General features: G+C 39.5%; 1 protein-coding gene across 1 annotated transcript in view; it reads right to left on the bottom strand.

Moving 5' to 3' along the window:
* Positions 1-3,671: 3,671 nt before the first annotated feature.
* LOC128115866 (zinc finger protein 709-like) overlaps positions 3,672-21,767 on the bottom strand; it is a 45,435-nt gene continuing 27,339 nt past the window's right edge. Inside the window, exons 2-4 of the mRNA XM_052746997.1 lie at positions 11,292-11,418; positions 11,028-11,088; positions 3,672-10,520 (exon numbers count right to left, since the gene is read on the bottom strand). Coding sequence (XP_052602957.1) covers positions 8,255-10,520; positions 11,028-11,088; positions 11,292-11,418 — 2,454 coding nt within the window. The 3' untranslated portion in view covers positions 3,672-8,254. The remainder of the gene's footprint in view (positions 10,521-11,027; positions 11,089-11,291; positions 11,419-21,767) is intronic.

Here is a 21,767-nt window from a genome sequence, read left to right as displayed (position 1 = left end):
TTCCTGTTCTCTCAATTTTCCTCTCTGTTAGTCCCACCTATACTTCCTGCCTGGCCACTGACCAATCAGTGATTTATTCATTGACCAATCAGCAACACATTTGACATACAGACCATCCCACAGCAGTACTATATTGAATAGATATGGAGAGACTGGACAGCCTTACCTTGTTCCTGATTTCAGTGGAATTGCTTTAAATTTTTCCCCATTTAATTTGAAGTTGGCCATATGTTTATTATATATTGCCTTTCTTGTGTTTAGGTATGTCACTTGTATCCTTGTCTCTTCATGACTTTTATCATGAAGGGGGTCAGATTTTGTCAGATAGTTTTCTGCATCTGATGAGATGATCATGTGATTTTTCTCTTTCAGATTGTATATATGGTAGGTTCTATTGACAGATTCTCATATGTTGAACTATTTCTGCATCTCTGAGATTAACCAGACTTGACTATGGTGGATGATCTTTCCGATGTGATCTTGGATTTGGTTTGCAAGTATTTTATTGAGTTTTTGGCATCGAAGTTCATGAGTGAGATGGCTCTGTAATTCTTTTTATTTTTGAGTCTTTTTGTGGTTTTAGGCATCAGGATGACTGTGGCCTCACAACATATATTAGGCAATGTTTATTCTGTTTCTATTTTGTGGAATAATTTGAGGAGTATTGGTATTAGCTCTTTGAAGATCTGGGAGAATTATGCACTAAATAACCTGGACCTGGGCTTTTTGGTTGGGAGACTTTTAATGACTGCTTCAATTTCCTTGGGGATTATAGTTCTATAGTCTGTTGTTATATCCCCTTTTCTTTTCTTTTTTTTTTTTGGGGGGGGGAGCTCAAGACAGGGTTTCTCTGTGTAGTTTTGGTGCCTTTTCCTGGATTTCACTCTGTAGACCAGGCTGGCCTCGAACTCACAGAGATCTGCCTGGCTCTGCTTCCTGAGTGCTGGGATTAAAGGTGTGCACCACTACTGCCTGGCCCTCTTTTCTTTTCTGATTTTGTTTTTTAATTAGTCTCTTTGTGCATTTTAATTTGGATAAGGGTTTGTCTATCTTGTTTATTTTCTCTAAGAACCAACTCTTTGTTTCATTGATACTTTGTATTGTACACTTGTTTCTATGTTGTTGATTTCAGCCTTGAGTTTGATAGTTCCTGCCACCTATTACTTGAGTTCATTTGCTTCTTTTTCTTCTAGCACATTCAGGTATCCTGTTAAGGCTCTAGTATGAGATCTCTCAATTTTTTTTTAATGAATACACTTAGTGCAATTAAATTTCCTCTTTGCACCACTTTCATTGTATCCCATAAATTTGGTTTGTTCATTTATTTTCAATGAATTCTTGGAAGTCTTTAATTTCTTTATTTCTTCCTTGAGGCAGTTGTAACTCAGTAGAGAATTGTTTAGTTTCCATGAGTTTTCAGGCTTTCTGTTGCTTCTGTTGTTGTTAAAGTCCAACACCGATCCATGATGGTCTGGTAAGATACAGGGGTTATTTCAATTTTCTTCTATCTATTGAGACTTGCTTTGGGGTTGAGTATATGGTCAACTTCACTGAAGGTTCCATGGGGTGCTGAAAAAAAGATATATTCTTTTTTGGGGGGTAAACTGTTTTGTAGATATCTGTTGTGTCCATTTGAGTTATTCTGGTTTTTTTTCCCCATGATATTCTGTTTAGTTTCTGTCTGGATGACCTGTCAATTGGTGAGAGTAGGAGATTGAAGTCTTCTATTATTTATGTGTGGGTCTGATACATGGTTTATGTTTTGGTATTGTTCCTTTTACAAATGTTGGTGCCCTTGCATTTGAGATATAGATGGTCAGAATTGAGATGTCATCTTGGTTGATTTTTTTTTCTCTGATGAATTTGAAGTGTCCCTCCCCAACTATTTTGATTTTATTTGGAAGTCTATTTTGTTACTTATTAGAATGGCTACACCAGCTTACTTCTTGGGTACAGCTGTATTGAAAAAGCTTTTTCCAACTCTTTACTCTGAGGTAATGTTCATTTTTAATGGTGAGGTGTGTTTCCTGTATGCAGCAAAATGATGGATCCTCTTTTTGTATCACTCTGATAGTCTGTGTTTTTTAATTTGGAATTGAGTCCATTGATACTGAGGAATATTAATGAGTGCTGATTGTTTATTCTTGTCATTTTGATGTTAATAGGAGTGGAGATAGTTTGTGTTTCCCTTGTTTTGGATTTGATGTTGTGAAATCATTTATTTCCTGTGTTTCCTTGGGTGTCATTTACCTCCTTGTGTTGGAGTTTTCCTTCTGTTATCTTCCATAGGGCTGAATTTGTGGATACTGTTTGAATTTGGTTTTTAAAAAACAATAAATACTATTCCATTGCAAATTTTATAGTAGTAAGAACTCCCATAACAGCAAAACTTTGTATAACAGAAAATCATAGTGCAGAAGAAACCTCCGAGGATTGACATACAGTCCAAAGAAATTAAAATATGAATAAATGAACACATGCATGTAGAGCATCTGAGGTTCAAGAACAAAGGCAGTGACAGCCATTTGCCATAATTTGTTACTATTTTTAACTCTTGGATTAACTCCAGCTATGAAACTCTGACAGTGTAAAAGGACATAAGTAGGACCTTCCTGCACGATTTCTCACTTCTCTAAGTGATATGGTGTGAGGTCCTGCCCCACTGGGAACTTAGGTCACCTGTGAAAAAGTGGCCTGGAACTGAGGAAAGGTAAGTGCAATGCTCACCCATTTCCCAGCCTTCCTCTTACCTGGAGACAATCAGACTCAGTGGGGAGTCAACCATCAGACCTAGCGGTGAGTAAAGTCAAGCAAGAACTCGTTTATTGTTAGGCAGTAAGCCTCTTTTATAGCAAAAACCTCAGAACCCTAGGAGGGTGTAAAGGAAACGACAAATCATTTTAAAGGTCACCCTATACTCATTTTCTTGTTTACGAGTTGTTTATGCCTTGACATCATCTCTTGATCTTAGTATTTTATCTCAGCATAACAACTTGAGCTACTTCCTTCCACACCATTTGTATCTAATATCCGTACAAACAACCCAAGCTAACTTCCTCTCCACACCATCCTCTGTATCTACTCTCTGTGTAAACAGCTTAAGCTCTATTTGTTTAACTTCTTCTCGGCACCCTCTTTGTATGTATGCCCCACAGTATGGAGTGTAGCTAGAGTTTTCCTGCCTTGCCCACAGTCAGGACAAATCTTTGTCACCCGCCAGTCCTACAGCCGCTCAGACCCAACCAAGTAAACACAGAGACTTATATTGCTTACAAACTGTATGGCCGTGGCAGGTTTCTTGCTAACTCTTCTTATAGCTTAAATTAATCCATTTCTATAAATCTATACCTTGCCACGTGGCTCATGGCTTACCGGCATCTTCACATACCTCTTGTCATGGCAGCGGCTGTTCCTTCCGCCTTCCTGTTCTTTCTTTTCTCCTATCTGTTAGTCCGGCCTATATTTCCTGCCTAGCCACTGGCCAATCAGTGTTTTATTTATTGACCAATCAGAGCAATTTGACATAAAGACCATCCCACAGCAATGGGGCCCTGTACATAAAGTATATTAGCAGTAGTGAGTAGGTGCTGAGGTTCCTGTTTTAGAGAAGTAAAAATAAGGCAGGTTCATGCATCAGCTAGTATTGGTGAAATTATTAAGACCACTCCACGTAGTTAAAAGGGAGATTTATTTAGTGGTGTAACTTACAAATGAAGAGATAGATAGGTTGCAGGGTCTGGGAAAGACGCAGCACTGTCCAGCGGTGTTCTCTGGAGAACTCTGCTTGGTCTACCTCCAGCATCCAGGGTCCAGGAACCAAGAGGGCTGGCGCATCCGGATCTCGGGTCTTCAGGGTCCTCCCTTGGCCCTGCCTTGTAGGCGTGACAGTTACCGAAGCCTCAATGGGGGTTGGAACTTCCAGACCAAAGCTGAAATGGCTACCCACTACAAGCTAGCTTATTTCCTTCTGAAATAAAAACAGGCAGGCCAGAGTATGCAGAAGAACAAGCAACAAACAAAGGACACCTGGGAGTTTTAATCAAATGTTTCTGTTCCTGTAGTAATAAGAAACAAAACAGGCAATGAAGATAATATTAAAGCAATTTCTATGCTGGAAATATTCCTACAACATAAACAGAATCTGAAACAATATTTTCAGGTTTATAAATTAGCTGTAATACATGAATCAAAACAGCAAATTCTACATGTTGAGCTCTGGAAAAAGAAGTATTAATAGATTGGTGAATGTCTGGTTTATGAATCCTTACTAATCCATTAGATGAGCCATAAATAAAATAATTTTCTGTGGAATGAGAGAAGTTGGACAATTTTGTAATCACCAATTCAGGTCATATGAGAAAACCTCTCTCTTGCCAGCAGGATAATGATTTCCTGTCTTTCCAGAGTAATGTGCACATGATTAAGTCCATACAGTTCTTTAAAGCACTTAAATACTGATTGTTCTTTAAGGGATATATAATACAGCAACAATCAAGTATGTAAAATTTTTGACATTGGGTCCTGCCCTAGTTCAGTAATTGAGCAAGAGAGGCAAGGAAAGCTGATATGGTGTAAATAAGTTCATTTCAAAGTTTTCTCCTCTTGTGCTCTAATACCTGTATGAACTCATTTAGTGGGAGAAATAAGTGCATTTAAAGGGAGTCAACGATCCACAGGATCCACAAATGCCTCATTTAGTCTGAATTCAAATACCTTTAATTCTTACTTTTCCTCTGGAGGTAATATGTGAGGACTATCCAATGATGCCTCGCCTTCTGTAGTTTCAAATAGTCTAGTTAGTGCATCATTAGGTACTCCTAAAGGAGGACATAGCCAATTAATACCCCCTAACAATTTCTAAAGTCATTGTTTTTCAGTTGTCTTGTCTAATGGACATTTTTTGTGTTTGGTTTAACAGCTGTTGTAGTAATTAGTTTTTCTGAATATTGCACAGAGTCTGATCATTGTAACATTTTGGTTCAATAATAAGGCCACTGTTTTATGTTTCTTTGTTTGTTTCCTGGCATATCATGAGTCATATCATATATAAATTGTAGTTCTTCCTCTTTCGAGCAAACCAACAGGATATAAGGCTAAGGGAAGGCCTGCCTCTAGGCTCTAACATATTTCTTATGTAGTACTGACACATAGTAAATGGGTTTGTCATGTCTTGAGACAATATAGTCCATTGATATTGGAGGAGAGGCATTTTATGTTTGAATGAGGGAACACAAAAGGCAAAATGCATATTATCAGGATGAATAAATATACTTTAAAAACATTCTTTTAAATCCAAAACTATTGAAGGCCAAGCTTTAGGAATTTCTACGGGCCTGAGTAAATCTGCCATTGGCCAACTTGTATTTTCTGACTTAGAAATCCATCCATTCCAAAGGTTTATCCTCTTGTGCTATAATATCTGTGGGTAACAATTCAGTGGGGTAAATAAGTACTTTGGAAGGCAGCAAAGGATCCACAGGATACACAAATACCTCTTTGGTCTGGATTGAAATAGCTGTAGCTAATTTTTGCCTCTATAGATAGTATGTGAAGATATTCCAATGCCATCTCTCCTTCTAGAGTTTAAGTGGATTGGTTAGTGCATAATTTTGATTTTCCTGAAGTTGCACTGGAAATGCTAAACACACCTCATGAGGTCAGGAAGGAATTTGTAAGTGAAGTCAACTTTATCACAGGCGCTTCTAAATATTCACCAAAATGGAGAGAATTCAAGATTAGATTGATCATTAAATTACTCACTCCATGCTTCAGGGTCAATTTCAGAAAATGAAGGATATGTATATAAAGGAGGCTGTAGTGGTAATGGGAACTGGGAGAATGGAGCTGATAAATAAGGACGATTAAAGTCTCATACAAGAGCCAACTTTATTCACTGCCTGAGATAATTTATACTCTGTGGATTAAGAAAATTACATGAGTGAAGTTCTCCTGAGTTAAAGTTGTATACAATGACAGAACAAGCTACATGGGACAAAAACATGTTTTTCCATTCAGGCATATAAAGGACAGGTCAAACATTTAATTGAGCAAAGCCACCAAGCAATAATGAGCAACCAAGAGACAAATCACATCTATCTGCACAAAAACATATTTCAAGAACAATTTCTGGATTTGAAGAAACTGAGGTCACAAAATTTTTGTTTCATTTTCTTGGAGTGTTAACATAAGTATTCAGAATTCTCCTCAAATGACACCTTTCCAAGACCATGTCTGCTAAAAAATCTAAATTAATTTTACTTTTATTTTAGAAAATATAATATACCCATGAAGAAAGTTCTTTTGAAAATATGGAGTCACACACACACTCACTCACACACAAATAAATAATTGTTTTTGCACCATTTACATACCTGATGCCCTCGGAAGGCAGAAGAATGCATCAGATCTCCACAAAGCTTTATAAGCAGTTCTGAGCCATCTGATGTGGGTGATTGGAACCAAATTGGGAACCTAACAGCAGCTTTACAACTGAGTCAAATTCTCAACATGCCAATATGTCATATTATAGAAGATGAAGTTGTGCCATTACTGTTTCTGTCTTCTATCACTGGGAGGTGATGAAATTCCCTATATGATCACTGAAGGGCTGAATGCTTTCTATCCCTCTGTGAATAGACTCTGACCATCTCTTCTTATTGTAATTGTAAACACAGTTCTCTTAATGTAAATGACAACAAAATATTTAGTAGAGATGAGTCCAGATTATGGTAGGGAAAGTTCCATAATGTGACATATTCTTTTAAACATAATTTACTTTTACTTTATATTCATAGGTGTTTTGTTAGGATTTAAGTCTGTGTGAGGGTGTTGTTTTCCCTGGAAGAGTACATACAGACAGTTGTGAACTTCCCTATTGGTGCTGGGAATTGAAACTGTGTCCTCTGGAAAAACAGCCAGTGTGTTTAATTGCTGGGCCATCTGTCCACAACCCTAATTTTCCATTTTTGAGACAAGATGTCTTAGTTAGAATTTCGGCAATGAAACACAATGACCAAAAAACATAATGGGGAGGAAAGGGTTTATTTGGCCTAAACTTCCATATTGCTGTTTATCACTGAAGGAAGTCAGGACAGAAACATAAATGGGGCAGGAACTTGGAGCTGATGCAGAGGCCGTGCAGTGTACCTCTTAACTGGATTGTCCCCCATGGCTTGCTCAGCCTGCTTTCTTATAGAACACAGGACACCTCCCCAATCAATCATTAATTAAGAAAATGCCTTAGAGCCAGATCTTATGAATTTTTCTCAATTGAGTTTCCTTCTTTCATAACTGTAGCTTGTTTGTGAAGTTAACATAGGACTAGCCAGTGAAATTGACCACTTTTCAACTTGACACACAAACTTGGCACTATTAAGCCCCAACCTTTCTTTTCTTATTCATTCACAAGATATTGCATTAAAAACATAAATAGCTTTAACAAAAGCCCAACAATCTTTACAAATTCATACACATTAAAGTTTCTCTTTAAAAATATGCAATCTCACTAAAAATCTAAAATCTCTTTTAAAAATTCAAAGCCTTTCAAATATTTCTCACGGAAAAATCAAAATTAAATTAAGTACTGTCTCTGTGCAAGAGGAAGAAGCAAGGCAGCCAAAACCTGAAGAATGCAAAAATGAAGTCTGACAGTATAAATTAACTCAACCTCTAGTGACTGGGATCCATGCAGAATCTTCAGGGATTCTCCAAAGGGCTTGGGTCACTTCTTTGGCTCTGCGCTCTGCAGTACACATAACTTCGAGGCTCTTACTGGATCCACTTTACCACTGCTGATGGTCTTGGTGGACACTGCATGGTACTGGCATCTCCAAAATGATAGATTCTGTGCCTGGTGTTCAAAGCTTTACCTGATTTATAAGGTTCAAGGGATTTTTCTCTAGGATGTATTTTTTCATGCCTGTGAAGATGACTTTTTATATAAATGCTCTAACATATTAATAGACCTTCTCTCCAGTATGATTTCTTTCATGTTGTTTAAGAACACTGGGATATTATGTAAAAGCTTTACCACATTGAATACATTGATAGGGTTTTCTCTACTATGAATTCTTTCATTAGGTGTGAAGATGACTGTTATAAGCGAATGCTTTACAACATTAATTGCATTCATAGACTTTGTCTCCAGTATGATTCTTTTATGAATGCGAAGAAGTCCTTTCCATGAAAATCTCTACCACATTGATTACATTCATAGGGTTTCTCTCCAATGTGATTTCATTCATGGCTGTGAAGGTCACTTTTCCATGTAAATGCTGTACTGCGTTGATTGATTGCATTCATAAGGTTCCTCTTCATTATGACTTCTTTCATGACTGTGAAGATGACTTTTACGTGTAAAGGCTTTACCACATTGATTACATTCATAAGGTTTCGCTCCAGTATGAATTCTTTCATGATTGTGAAGATCACTTTTCCATGCAAATGTTTTACCACACTGATTACATTCATAGGGTTTCTCTCCACTATGACTTCTTTTGTGATAGTAAAGATGACTTTTATATGGAAATGTTTTACCACACTGATTACATGCATAGGGTTTCTCTCCAGTATGAATTCTTTCATGTCTGTGAAGACTTTTCCATGCAAATGCTTTACCACATTGATTACATTCATAGGGTTTCTCTCCACTATGAATTCGTTCATGACTGTGAAGATGACTTTTACTTGCAAAGGCTTTTCCACATTGATTACATTCATAGGGTTTCTCTCCAGTATGGCTTCTTTCATGTCTGTGAAGAAGACTTTTCCATTCAAATGCTTTACCACATTGATTACATTCATAGGGTTTCTCTCTACTATGAATTCTTTCATGACTGTGAAGATGATATTTACTTGAAAAGGCTTTACCACACTGATTGCATTCACAGGGTTTATTTCCAATATGACTTTTTTCATGATTGAGAAGATGACTTTTTTGGGAAAATTCTTTACCACATTGAATACATTCATAGGATTTCTCACCAGTATGACTTCTTTCATGTCTGTGAAAAGAAATTTTCCATGCAAATGCTTTACCACATTGATTACATTCATAAAGTTTCTTTCCAACATGAATTCTTTCATGACTGTGAAGATGACCTTTACATGTAAAGGCTTTTCCACATTGATTACATTCATATGGTTTCTCTCCAGTGTGAATTCTTTCATGATTGTGAAGATCACTTTTCCATGCAAATGTTTTACCACACTGATTACATTCATAGGGTTTCTCTCCACTATGAATTCTTTTGTGATAGTAAAGATGACTTTTATATGGAAATGTTTTACCACACTGATTACATGCATAGGGTTTCTCTCCATTATGAATTCTTTCATGACTGTGAAGATCAGTTTTATATGTAAATGCTTTACCACATTGATTACATTCATAGGGTTTCTCTCCAGTATGAATTCTTTCATGTCTGTGAAGAGGACTTTTCCATGCAAATGCTTTACCACATTGATTACATTCATAGGGTTTCTCTCCACTATGAATTCGTTCATGACTGTGAAGATGACTTTTACTTGCAAAGGCTTTTCCACATTGATTACATTCATAGGGTTTCTCTCCAGTATGGCTTCTTTCATGTCTGTGAAGAAGACTTTTCCATTCAAATGCTTTACCACATTGATTACATTCATAGGGTTTCTCTCTACTATGAATTCTTTCATGACTGTGAAGATGACTTTTACTTGAAAAGGCTTTACCACATTGATTGCACTCATAGGGTTTATTTCCAATATGACTTTTTTCATGATTGAGAAGATGACTTTTTTGTGCAAATTCTTTACCACATTGATTACATTCATAGGATTTCTCACCAGTATGACTTCTTTCATGTTGTTTAATAATACTGGGATATGTAAAAGTTTTACCACATTGCTTTTCTTCATACTGTTTTATTATAGCATTAGTTCTAGGTAATTGAAGATAACTATGACATGCAAAAGCTTTAAAACTTTGATTATATTCATAGGGTTTAATTTTCAAATGTGTTCTTTGCTGTAACTTTAAAGGGCAATCATATCTAAATGTTTTATCATGTTGCTTACATTCATAAGATTCCTCTTCTTTATGGGTTCTTTTGCATGTTTCAAGATACCTGTGATGGTTCACGCCTTTAGTACATGGCTCACATTTATCTGTTCCTTTTTTCATATGAGTTTTTACATTTCTTTGAAAAGTACTGGAATAACTGAGAGCTTTACCACACTGATTGCATTCATAACACTTTCCTATAGTGGGAGTCACATTAAATGGGCAACATGACCCAGTACAGACAGAAAAATTTCCAAGTTCTGTATACTCATAAGGCTTTTCTCCATTGCAAGTATGTTGGTGTATTTCCAGTGAAGTTGGGAATCCAGTTAATTCTATACTTGTTTCACAATCACACTGTCTACTCATAGTGTTAACCACTGCATATCTTTTGATTTTTCTGGGTGAGAGAGAGGTACCTATCTTCTTTCCAGATCCCTTATGCTCACATAGTTTATATCCAGAGTGACAGATGATATACCTGTTAAAGGAACATTAACAAACAAAAGGTTTTCACACTGCATTCACACAGTTTAACTTTTTGTTCCACATAGAGATGTAGTACAGGGATTAAGGTTTCTCCACAACAACAAAACATTCTTGACTCTCATAAACTGCCCCTTAAATTAAACTATGGTAACTCTCTTCAAGTATATGAGTAACACTAAGGGACAATTTGCTTATGAACATTTTAGGACATACCCTAATCCGCAAATCAATGTGAATGCCTTTTCAGTAGTTGAATGGATCTCAGGGAGTTATGATTGATATGGTGACATTTGTTAAGGCATTGTTTCTTTGTCTTGTCTCTTACAGGAACACCTTGTAAACACATATCAGCTAACTGAAAGTGAGGTACATGATATTGTAAGAATTTAATAATCATCACAAAGCTGTAATTATTTATATTGTTGGTTTTCATTAAATATTAGAGCACTTTAAAAGTTCTTTAGAGGCATAAATGTATCACCTTGTACATGAAAATTACCTTCCATGTCTTCTAGAAACTTGACAACGTTCTCCAATATTGTGGTCCTCCCATTTGTAGCCTAAAATATAGTACCAGAAATGAATGATATATCATTGGAAATTATGCAAAATTTGAGTTATTATATCCAGTGAACCTTAGAACCATGCCTAATTTATGTACCACATTCTTCTTCTTTCGCAGTAGAAATCACAGTGCAACAAAAATTCTTAAGAAAGGCTTATAATCGTAAGTTAAAAAGTGAAGGAAAACTCACATTCTTACCTATAGCAGTGAGATTATCACAGATTTCCAGCATCACATCTCTGTAGAGACTCTTCTGGGAAGGATCCAGCAAAGCCCACTCTTCATGGGTGAAGTTCACTTGCACATCCTCATAGGTCACTGTATCCTAAAAACCACATACACATATGAAACAGAAATGGTAAGACTGAATGCTCTGCAAATGTACACTTCACTGGGATTATATTTACATAATTATGTGTGCTTGACAAATGTATTTCATATCACAGAATTTCCAATTCAATCAGCGAACCATTTTAGAGGGAATTAGAGAAAGAGGATTACAACTCTCATTTCTGATCCCTATGAATACTATATGCTACTGCAAGCGAAATGCTGACCTATATATATAGAGAGATATTCAAACAAAGCAATAGTATTGAGTAAACAACAGCAAACTTGTTTCAAAATTACTGACATCAAAAAAGGATGGACAAGAAGGGCATGGTGGTGCACACTTTTAATCCCCAAACTCAGGAGGCAGAGACAAGTGAATCTCTGTGATTTCCAGACCAGCCTGGTCTATGTACAGATTTCAAGGATAGTCAAAGGTACATAGTGAGACCATGTCAAACAAAGAAAAACATTGAGCACAAGGGGCTCACTCTAAATTCCCTCAGTGAGCTAAACATACAATCTAGAAATGTACTTGGCTTTCAGAAAACTGGAGTGACTCATTTGAACTATACAGCTAATATGATATTCCTATGAAAAAGTGCATTTTTATTAAGTTACTGATAGACATATCAAAATGACTCTCAAAAGTATTAGTGAAGGAAAGGCTGGTGTTAAACCATAAAAGAAAACAAACAAGCAAAACTACCAGTAGAATATAAATATGAATCAACAGTTAAGATCACCTTTTGCTTTTACAGAGGACCTGCATCAGTCCCTAGGACTCAATTATGGCTCCCAATATTTGGAACTTAATTTCAAGACTATCCAGGGCTCTCCTCTGACTTCAGTGAACAGCAGGCAAACATGGTACACCTGCATATATACAGGAAAAAGACTCATGCATGCATTTCAAAAAGTAAAAAATATTAAAACAGCAAAAAGATATGCAGAATGCTACACATCTGCAATGTAATGATTCAGGAGATCTGTATTAATGTTGTGAATGCATGTCATCCTGCTGGAAGAAAACAAAACCTCTGCCAATGTTTAAAATTGAAAAAGTGGGTAAAGCTCACCAAGATCAAATACTTCACATATAGTAAAACCTAATGCTATCAGCCAAAAATATAAACTAAATATATCAGGGCAGAAAAAAGGTCTTATCAAGGAAAAGCATTTGCTTCTATATTACCTTAAGTTATTTAAGGATGGAGAGTGTTATGTTGGAAATGTGGCTGCATGAGAATGAACAGGGCTGCTCAGGGGCCCCCAAACAGCTTGACCACACAGCTACCATGACAGGCTTAGAGGCCCAGATACTACTTCTGGAAGGCAATGCCCAGATTCCAGGAAAAGCCATAAGCTGACACCACCCAGTAATCCACCCAGGGATGGGAAAGTACCAAACATCCCAAACATTCCAACCATTAGATAAGGTGGCCAGATGTCCCTGAGTCTAGCACATACCTATTTTTGTTTTACAGATACCTATAGACATTATCAACAAATTAGGGTCCTGAACCCTGGAAATCCCCTCACCCCAACCTTTACGATAGAAACTCTACCCTGCCTGGGCTCAGGGCTCTCTGCTCTCACCATTGCATAGGACAGACAGATCAAGTCCTGGAGCCTGAAAATAAAGGGAGACAGAGAGACCAAGCTCAAAGCTTGAAGAGAATAAAGGCTCTTTGCTCTTACATGTGTGATTTGGTCTCCTAGGTGGTCTTTTTGGGGTTCCCCGCAATCTAGGCATAACATTGATAAGAGTGGTTGGAGTATAAACACTCAAAACCCATCCCCAGAGACCAACATGGATGGCCTCTGATTCTAGAGATACCATTTGCATCCTAAGGAAACCAGAAACTGTGAGACCAAAATGAGCCATCTTACAAATAAGACCAAAATGCTTTCACCCTAAAATTAAGACCTAAGATTTCTCCTTTTACGTACAGGCCATGAGTTACTGGAATAGGCCATGAGTTACTAAAACCAGTCAGTCCAGATTCCAGAAACCAGGAAGTGTAAAAGTACAAGAGTCACAAGGTATTCACGAGGAAATGACTATGTCAGACTATGGAACGTCCTCTCCCTGGTTCCCTAGGTAACTGTTTGACGAAAGAATGTTGCAACCCTGGTTTCCAGGGTAACTGACCATGAAAATGTCCCCACCTGAAGGCAGCCAATGAGAAATTATGGCTGGCAATCACCCCCTTAGACATAAGATTAATCCATGATTCTAGAAAGTCCCTAGAAGCGAGCCAATCGGAATTGTACCCGTACTAGTACCCCTAAATGATGTAACCTTGTGGCTTTTGCCTTTAAAAAGTGAGCTTGCAGAGAGGTGAGCACTTCCTCCAGCCTCCACTGTGTTGGATGTATTGGACGAAGTCCCTCCCTAGGCTTCTATTGCTCTTTTGGATATCCAGAATTAAATCTTGCTTTTGCATTCTGGCATGCTCATCTTCAGTGGTCTTTCTGGGGGTCATGTTCTAGACACAACAGAAACCTCAGACTGTGAGACCAAAATGAGCCATCTTAGAAATAAGACCAAAATGCTTTCACCCAAAAACTAAGGCCTAAGATTTCTCCTTCTAGGAATAGGCCAATAATTACTGAAACAAGTCAGTCCAGATTCCAGAAACCAGGAAGTGTAAAAGTACAGAGTCACAAGGTAGTCACAAGGTAATGACTGCCAGACTATAGAATGTTCCAACCCTGGTTTCCAGGGTAACTGACCATAAAAGTGTCCCCACCTGAGGGCAGCCAATGGGAAATGGTGGCGGGTAACCACTCCCTTAGAAGTAAGATTAAGCTATGATTTCTAGAAAGCCCCTAGAAGCTAGTCAATCAGAATTGTACCCATACTAGCACCCCTAAATGATGTAACATTGTGATTTTTCCCTTTAAAAACTGAGCTTGCAGACAGTCAGGAACTTCCTCTAGCCTCCACTGCGTTGGATGTATTGGATGAAGTCCCTGCCTAGGCTTGTATTGCTCTTTTGGATATCCAGAATTAAACCTTGCTTTTGCATTCCAGCATGCTCGTTTTTGGTGGTCTCTCTGGGGGTCACAATCTGGGCACAACACTTGGGGGCTCTCCGGGATCCCCAGAGAACCCCCACTGGGACCCCTAAGAGCTCTGGAGGTCCATCTGCACCAATCAGTAAGAGCGCTCCATTTTCTTGTCTTTGCTTTCCTTTTACTTTCATTTTCTTATCCGAAGCCGGCGGTTGAATCTGACAGGCTCTCACCTTGGCGGACGGGCCTGTAAGGTGGAGTTGGGAGACATCCCTACCCCTCATCAGGACGCGGGGTCCCCACAGATCTCCCTGTCATAGGATGCCTGTGAGGGGTCCGTCTGTTTGGACACAAGTGAGGGGTGCGTCTGTTTGGACGCCTGTGAGGGGTCCGTCTGTTTTGTGAACTCTGGGGATCGGGACACTCTGTTGAACTGTCCCTGTCCCATTCGTACGTTCTTTGGCATAATTGAGGCTCTCTCTCTGGACTCTCGTCTGCCTGGACCATCTGTAGGGCCCTTGTTCTTCCTTTTTGTCTGCCTATCTTGTCCGTCAGTGTGATTTGTTATACCTATATAAATGTATAAATGTGTGAGAACTGTGGCCATATGTGTGTTTTATGCCTGAGCTTGTGTATGCATTGGGACTTGTAGGTCGGATTGTCAGCAGAAGGGATGGAGACCCCTTCGGTGGTTGAACTGGCATAGACTAACTGAACTCCTCCATTGCTTCCTTGCTCTCTCTCTGACCAGAGCACAGGCAGCAGAACTTTGGGGACCCAGGATGCCGCTGAGAGAGCTAGGCAGCCTGTGAGCATCACAGGGCTTAGACAAAGGGGGTTCAGGGCACCAGCTCGCTCAGAGAGCTTTGGAGTAGAGACTTTACAGCATGATGAGGTGGCGGCCAGATTGGCCCAGAGGCCGCATGGGAACTAGGCATGGCTGTGTGCTAGGGCAGGCTATGAGCACTGTGGGGCCCAGATATGGCCGTCAGGTTTTGGCTGGGCTCCCATGTGGACACAGGGCTGAGCTGGCAGGAGCCAGCAGGAGCCTCCAGGAGCTCAGAGTGTGGGGGCTGGTGGAGAACTAACTGCCCCTCCAGGGTCACAGCTGAGGAGTGGCCTACAAGTCTGTGAGCCCAGCCAGGACATGGAGCCACTTTCAGTCTGCCGTTCTCGTGTACTTGAAAATCTGAGTTTAACAGCAATCTTTGGTCCCCATGGTGCACGCATTCCCGTCCTCTTCATCTCCCTTGCTGTTGGGTGGGGCTCCCAAGACTTGCCCTAGGGCTAAAACCTGATCAAGATCTGGCTCCAAGAATGGAATGCCACTACCTATGTGAGACTAACCAACAGTTTCTTGTCTGTGGTACAGTGCTGATGCAAATTGAGAGTTGTTCTTGTTATGGTATATGCATGTATTTCTGTTCTTGTTTAAAATATTATAACTTTACAATATATTCTAGATTAATGAGGGAACTCACAAGGAAGACTTTGGTAAGAGTTTCTGTTTTTTTTTTTTTTGTTTTTTTTTTTGGTTTTTCGAGACAGGGTTTCTCTGTGTAGCTTTGCGCCTTTCCTGGAACTCACTTGGTAGTCCAGGCTGGCCTTGAACTCACAGAGATCCGCCTGGCTCTGCCTCCCAAGTGCTGGGATTAAAGGCGTGCGCCACCACCGCCCGGTGAGTTTCTGTTTTAAAAGAAAAGAAAAAGCGGAATTTGTCTAGAGTAAATGTCTGAGGGATCAAAGGAACAGACTGAGGTTGTAGAAAGAGGAAATGTGATGTAAACTGTTTGTTATGGTTTCTTATACCTGCAAATACTGAATTTAAAAGTTAATTCTGGTTGGTTTTCATCTTAAGAATGGCTAATGATTGTAGCTAGAGTTTTCCTGCCTGGTTCACAGTCAGGACAAATCTATCTCACCTGCCAGTACCACAGCCGCTCAGACCCAACCAAGTAAATACAGAGACTTATATTGGTTACAAACTGTATGGCCATGGCAGGCTTCTTGCTAACTGTTCTTACAGCTTAAATTAATCCATTTCCATTAATCTATACCTTGCCACCTGGCTCGTGGCTTATCGGCATCTTCACATGCTGTTTGTCATTGTGGCGGCTGGCAGTGTCTCTGACTCAGCTTTCTGCTTCCCAGCTTTATTCTCCTCCTTCTCCCGCCTATACTTCCTGCCTAGCCACTGGCCAATCAATGTTTATTTTCTGACCAATCAGAGCAACACATTTGTCATACAGAACATCTCACAGCACTTCCCCTTTTCTTTCTTTGTTTTCAAAAAGGAAGGTTGTAACCATAACAAAGTAAAATTACATATAATTTGGGAATTTGGGCATAGCTTCTCTTACTACTTCCTGCTGGAGGGGGGTGCTGTATCTTATGGGGGCACAAAGAAAATTTTAGGATTATGGAATAGTCCATGAGGCTGTATTGTCTGAGCCAGTTGCCTTCAAACCATTCTGGATGTTGGATCATCTGGGACATGGTGTCATCGGAGCCCTTTAAGGGTGTCTTGGCTGGTCAAACCTGATGTATCTTAATCTGGAACAAATCCATAGCCCTTAGCTTTCTGTGGGAACAAAAGCAGAGTCTCCTTTCCAAAGCAACACATCCTTACATCCAAATTTTGAAGTCAAGATAACTTTAAAATATACATATTGGTTTAACTCAACATCTTTTACGATCAAATGTTTTTCTGCAGTTAAAAATCCCAAAGACGACACAATCAAGATTCTCTGTTTAATATTCATCTTTACGTGGCTTATTTTTTATATTAATTTTACTGTCTCTTTAAAGACTTTATTCTTTAAAACTATGTATTTGTTTATATAACTGTATATATCACCTTTTTATCTCTTTCAAGCCTACGTATATTTTACACACATTGTAAACTATTACATCTGAATCTGTCTTACTGTGAATCTATTGCTTTAAACTGAGGCATTTGTAAGACTAAAACGGCGCTATGGCTCCTGGCTCTGCACACCTTAGCTTCCCAACATGGCAGTGGTATGTTTACCACCAGCTCTGGCAGCTATTGTGGGTTTATGCTTTTATCCAAGCAGCGTGTAGCCCAGAAACCTCTTTTTTTGTTTTGTACTAGCAAAGGCTAAATCCACCACGCAGCTTAATGAGCCACTTGCAGAGGCCTCATTTCTGCCATACGGCAGGTCGAGCACGCATGCTAGGAACCCACCAGTAGCTCAAATCGGCAGGCTGCCGCTCATTTGAGAGAGACAATTAGGAAGCTGTTTTTAGCTCTGTTTTAGAATCTTTTCTCAGGTTTTTAGGTGGAAACTCTTGCCAACTTGTTGGGTGCCATTTGTAGCTGGAGTTTTCCTACCTGGCCCACAGTCAGGACAAATCTCTCTCACCTGCCAGTTCCACAGCCGCTCAGACCCAACCAAGTAAACACAGAGACTTATATTGGTTACAAACTGTATGGCCATGGCAGGCTTCTTGCTAACTGTTCTTACAGCTTAAATTAAGTCATTTCTATAAATCTATACCTTGCCACGTGGCTCATGGCTTACCGGCATCTTCACATGCTGTTTGTCATCGTGGTGGCTGGCAGTGTCTCTGACTCAGCTTTCCACTTCCCAGCTTTATTCTCCACCTTGTCCCGCCTATACTTCCTGCCTAGCCACTGGCCAATCAGTGTTTTATTTACTGACCAATCAGAGCAACACATTTGCCATACAGAACATCCCACAGCAAATGATTCTGCAAACTGCTTATGTGTGTATGTATACAGGTATGTGACTTGAAAATGTAAGCAAGCTTTAACTGTACATATGTATGTGTGTAACTTGGATCCAACTGTGTGGATGTGTGCAAGTAATTATTGTTTAGAAAAATGAGCTTTAAACAGCAACCATGTGGCTCCCTTCATCTTGGCTGGTGACCTCATTGACAGCCATGTGGCTGGCAGCCATCTTTTACTAAGGTTATAAAGATCTACTCAGGTTAACACCTAAGTGCTTATGTCCTTACCAAGTGTTCAACAGCAAGTTACTAAAGAATTTAAATAGATGGCAACATATGTTTAATAAATAAGATACTTAATAAATATTAAAGCTTAATAAATATTAAAGTGTATAATGCTTTTATACACAGGAATATACCTTGCTCTGGCAGCTAAACTTTGTAACATAAAGGAATCATAGGAAATAGCTGAGGTTTGCAAATGTAAGGCAGGACTAGAGTTCCAAAAAGAGTCTAGTTGCAGTGGTGGACCTTAGCAGTTTTAAAAGAATGCTAGTGCCAGGTGAAGATCAGCAGAAGCACCAGCCTTAATAAAATGGAGCAGGCAGGCTATGTATGTGCTGCCAAAAGTAGGGTCAAAGAAATCTTCCAAACCTCTAAGTAAAAGAACCAAAAGGATTATAAATAAATCCCAGATATTGAACTTTGGGATTGTTTGCACTTTGGAGCTTGGTTTTACTTTATACAGATTGTGATGATGCCATGTTTTCTCCCCCCTTAAAATAAAAGAAGATACTTTATTGTTGATATTACAGAAGACATTTGAGAGATCTTTATCTTTTAAGAACAGTTTTTATAGTTAAAAACCAATGACTTAAAAAATGTTTGTCCTTACCCAAGGTACATTCAGGCTTAAGAATGTTGTCTAGTCTCCTTGTATTTGCTAAGTTTGTTAAGCTTAAGTTACTTGGATAAATTGATACATATATGCTTTATATTGATATTTTGTTTTGGTTTCTTTACTGAACCCGTGTTTGATGCTAGAAGAGCTTCAACTTAAAAGCATTGTTTTTAGGCCACTTATTGTAGACTGTTAGAGAACATAAATAGTCAGTCATAAGTAATCAAGTTTTTTAATTGTAGTCAGGGTAAGTAAGTACTGATGTAATATTACAGGGATAAACTTACTCATTTACTCAGTCCCTTGCATATGATTTCAGGGTTGAGCTTGAAACAAGTAATTAGAAACAAAGTTTGTCTATTTAGATATACCTGGATAGTCCTCATACTTCAGAAATCTGCAGAATATGGCATTCAAATGTTGATCGAAAAGCTTATTATATCAGACAGGCTTCCAGATCCTAGCAGTGACCCAAGGTCTCCAAAGAAGATTACATACGAGGCACCACAACATCTCTGCCTGGATTATGGCTACACTGACCACAGGGCACGATGCCCCAATGCCTGGCTTACCCGAGAGCTGCAGGAGGAGGTGGCGCATTTGTGGGAGCTGCTGATGGCTCAGGGACTCTCAGCCTCTGCTCTAGGAGGTCTGAAGGTAAAAGAGGGCAGTACTGGAGGTACTCTGCCAGTTGCATCATCTCCCACCCCAGCTTCACCCTCATCTCCTCCTCCACACAATGGGGAGCTGGAGCCCTCCTTCTCCCTCAGTGCTGAGCCCCAGATTGGGTCTGAGGAGGCCATGGAGAGGCTGCAGGAGACGGAGAAGATTACTGCTGAGCTGAATGAGACTTGGGAGAAGCTTCGTAAGACAGAAGCCCTGAGAATGGAGAGAGAAGCATTGCTGGCTGAGATGGGTGTGGCTGTATGAGAAGATGGTGATACTGTGGGTGTCTTCTCTCTAAAAAAAAAAAAAAGAGAGAGAGACTCCCCATCTAGTAAATCTGAATGAGGACCCCTTGATGTATGAGTGTCTTCTCTACCACATCACAGATGGTGTCACCAGGGTTGGCCAGGTAGAGGTGGACATCAAGTTGACTGGACAGTTCATCTGGGAGCAACACTGTCGCTTCTAAAGCATCCCTCAGCCTGATGGAGAAGTGATGGTCACATTAGAGCCTAGTGAAGGAGCTGATGGGAAGCTTGTGACAGAGCTGTTGTTGCTGAAGTCAGGAAACAGGATTGCTGTGGGATGTTCTGTATGGCAAATGTGTTGCTCTGATTGGTCAGTAAATAAAACACTGATTGGCCAATAGTCAGGCAGGAGGAAGTATAGGCAGGACAAGGAGAAGAATAAAGCTGGGAAGTGGAAAGCTGAGTCGGAGACACTGCCAGCCGCCATGATGACAAACAGCATGTGAAGATGCCGGTAAGCCACGAGCCAGGTGGCAAGGTATAGATTTATAGAAATGACTTAATTTAAGCTGTAAGAACAGTTAGCAAGAAGCCTGCCACGGCCATACAGTTTGTAACCAATATAAGTCTCTGTGTTTACTTGGTTGGGTCTGAGCGGCTGTGGGACTGGCAGGTGTGAGAGATTTGTCCTGACTGTGGGCCAGGAAGGAAAACTTTAGCTACACAGGATCGTAATGGGTCGAATGGTGAAAGAAGATTGATGCTGTTCCGACTGGTGCCTCCAACACTATGGAGACCTGGGTAGGGATTGGTCCCTGTAATTTATAGGATTGGAAGCTTCTTGGTTTGCACTTATAGTTTATCCTTCTCAGATTTCTGATAGTACTGATGGCTGGGCTAGCTCTAACTTTGTCAGCATGGCAGCATCAGACAACCATATCCTTCTGCAAGGCTATAGCTAGCTTGTTAGCTCACTTTTAGGAAAATGTTCTAAGATATAAAAGTTTAAGTAAGTCATAAAGGTTCAGATATGAGTCTAAAATGAGATATGTTTCAGATTGCTCTCCTGTTCTATGATGTAAAAATTCAGAACTTAACATTTAAGAGTCCTGATAAGCTGGTAGAGCAATGACAACTTACTGTTTAACCACAAGCTCAACATTTTAGATTTATTTTAGATGTCATCTAAATATATCTAAATGTAAACCTAAAAGTGCTTCTCATCAGGTCAAAAATCTCTGTCCAATTTATACCTGGCTTTCTGGACAGAAGGAAAATGCACAAGCTTTTAACCCAAATCTGTAGTTCTTGTTGGGATTCAAAAGTGTGAGTCCACTTCTGCTGTTTTACAGATACCCATTACCTGCTTTGTCTACAATATGGATTTCAGTACAGATTGGTAATACTAATGTATCTAAAACTTTTATGTCATTTTGTAAGTAGGCCTCAAAGGATCAAAAGAGTCATAAAAACCTAGACCCACTTCACAGAGGTCGAAAGGACCCCAGATAAGTACTCCTAAAGATGGTATTTTTCCTCTCTCCTGGTCTTGGGACTACTGCTTTTCCCATTACTAAGGGTATGGACCTAAGGGTTTCAAATAAGTTCATAAATTTTAACTTCTGTTCCTAGTTTAAATTTGTCTCAACAGATTTCCACTTAGCTGGCAGTCACCTCCAGGTTTCACTTACTGACTCCACTGCTCCAGACGACTGTAAGCTCCGGACTTGCTAAAAGTTGACGTGAACCAGCCCAGCTAACATGATTCTTCCCTGTCCCTATGGGGTCAGG

The sequence above is a fragment of the Peromyscus californicus genome, unplaced genomic scaffold, assembly GCF_007827085.1.
Source record: "Peromyscus californicus insignis strain IS unplaced genomic scaffold, ASM782708v3 Scaffold_1__1_contigs__length_55948999, whole genome shotgun sequence".
Classification (NCBI taxonomy): domain Eukaryota; kingdom Metazoa; phylum Chordata; class Mammalia; order Rodentia; family Cricetidae; genus Peromyscus; species Peromyscus californicus.
Note: the sequence above shows the minus strand (reverse complement) of the source record. Positions and strands in the feature narration are given on the sequence as shown.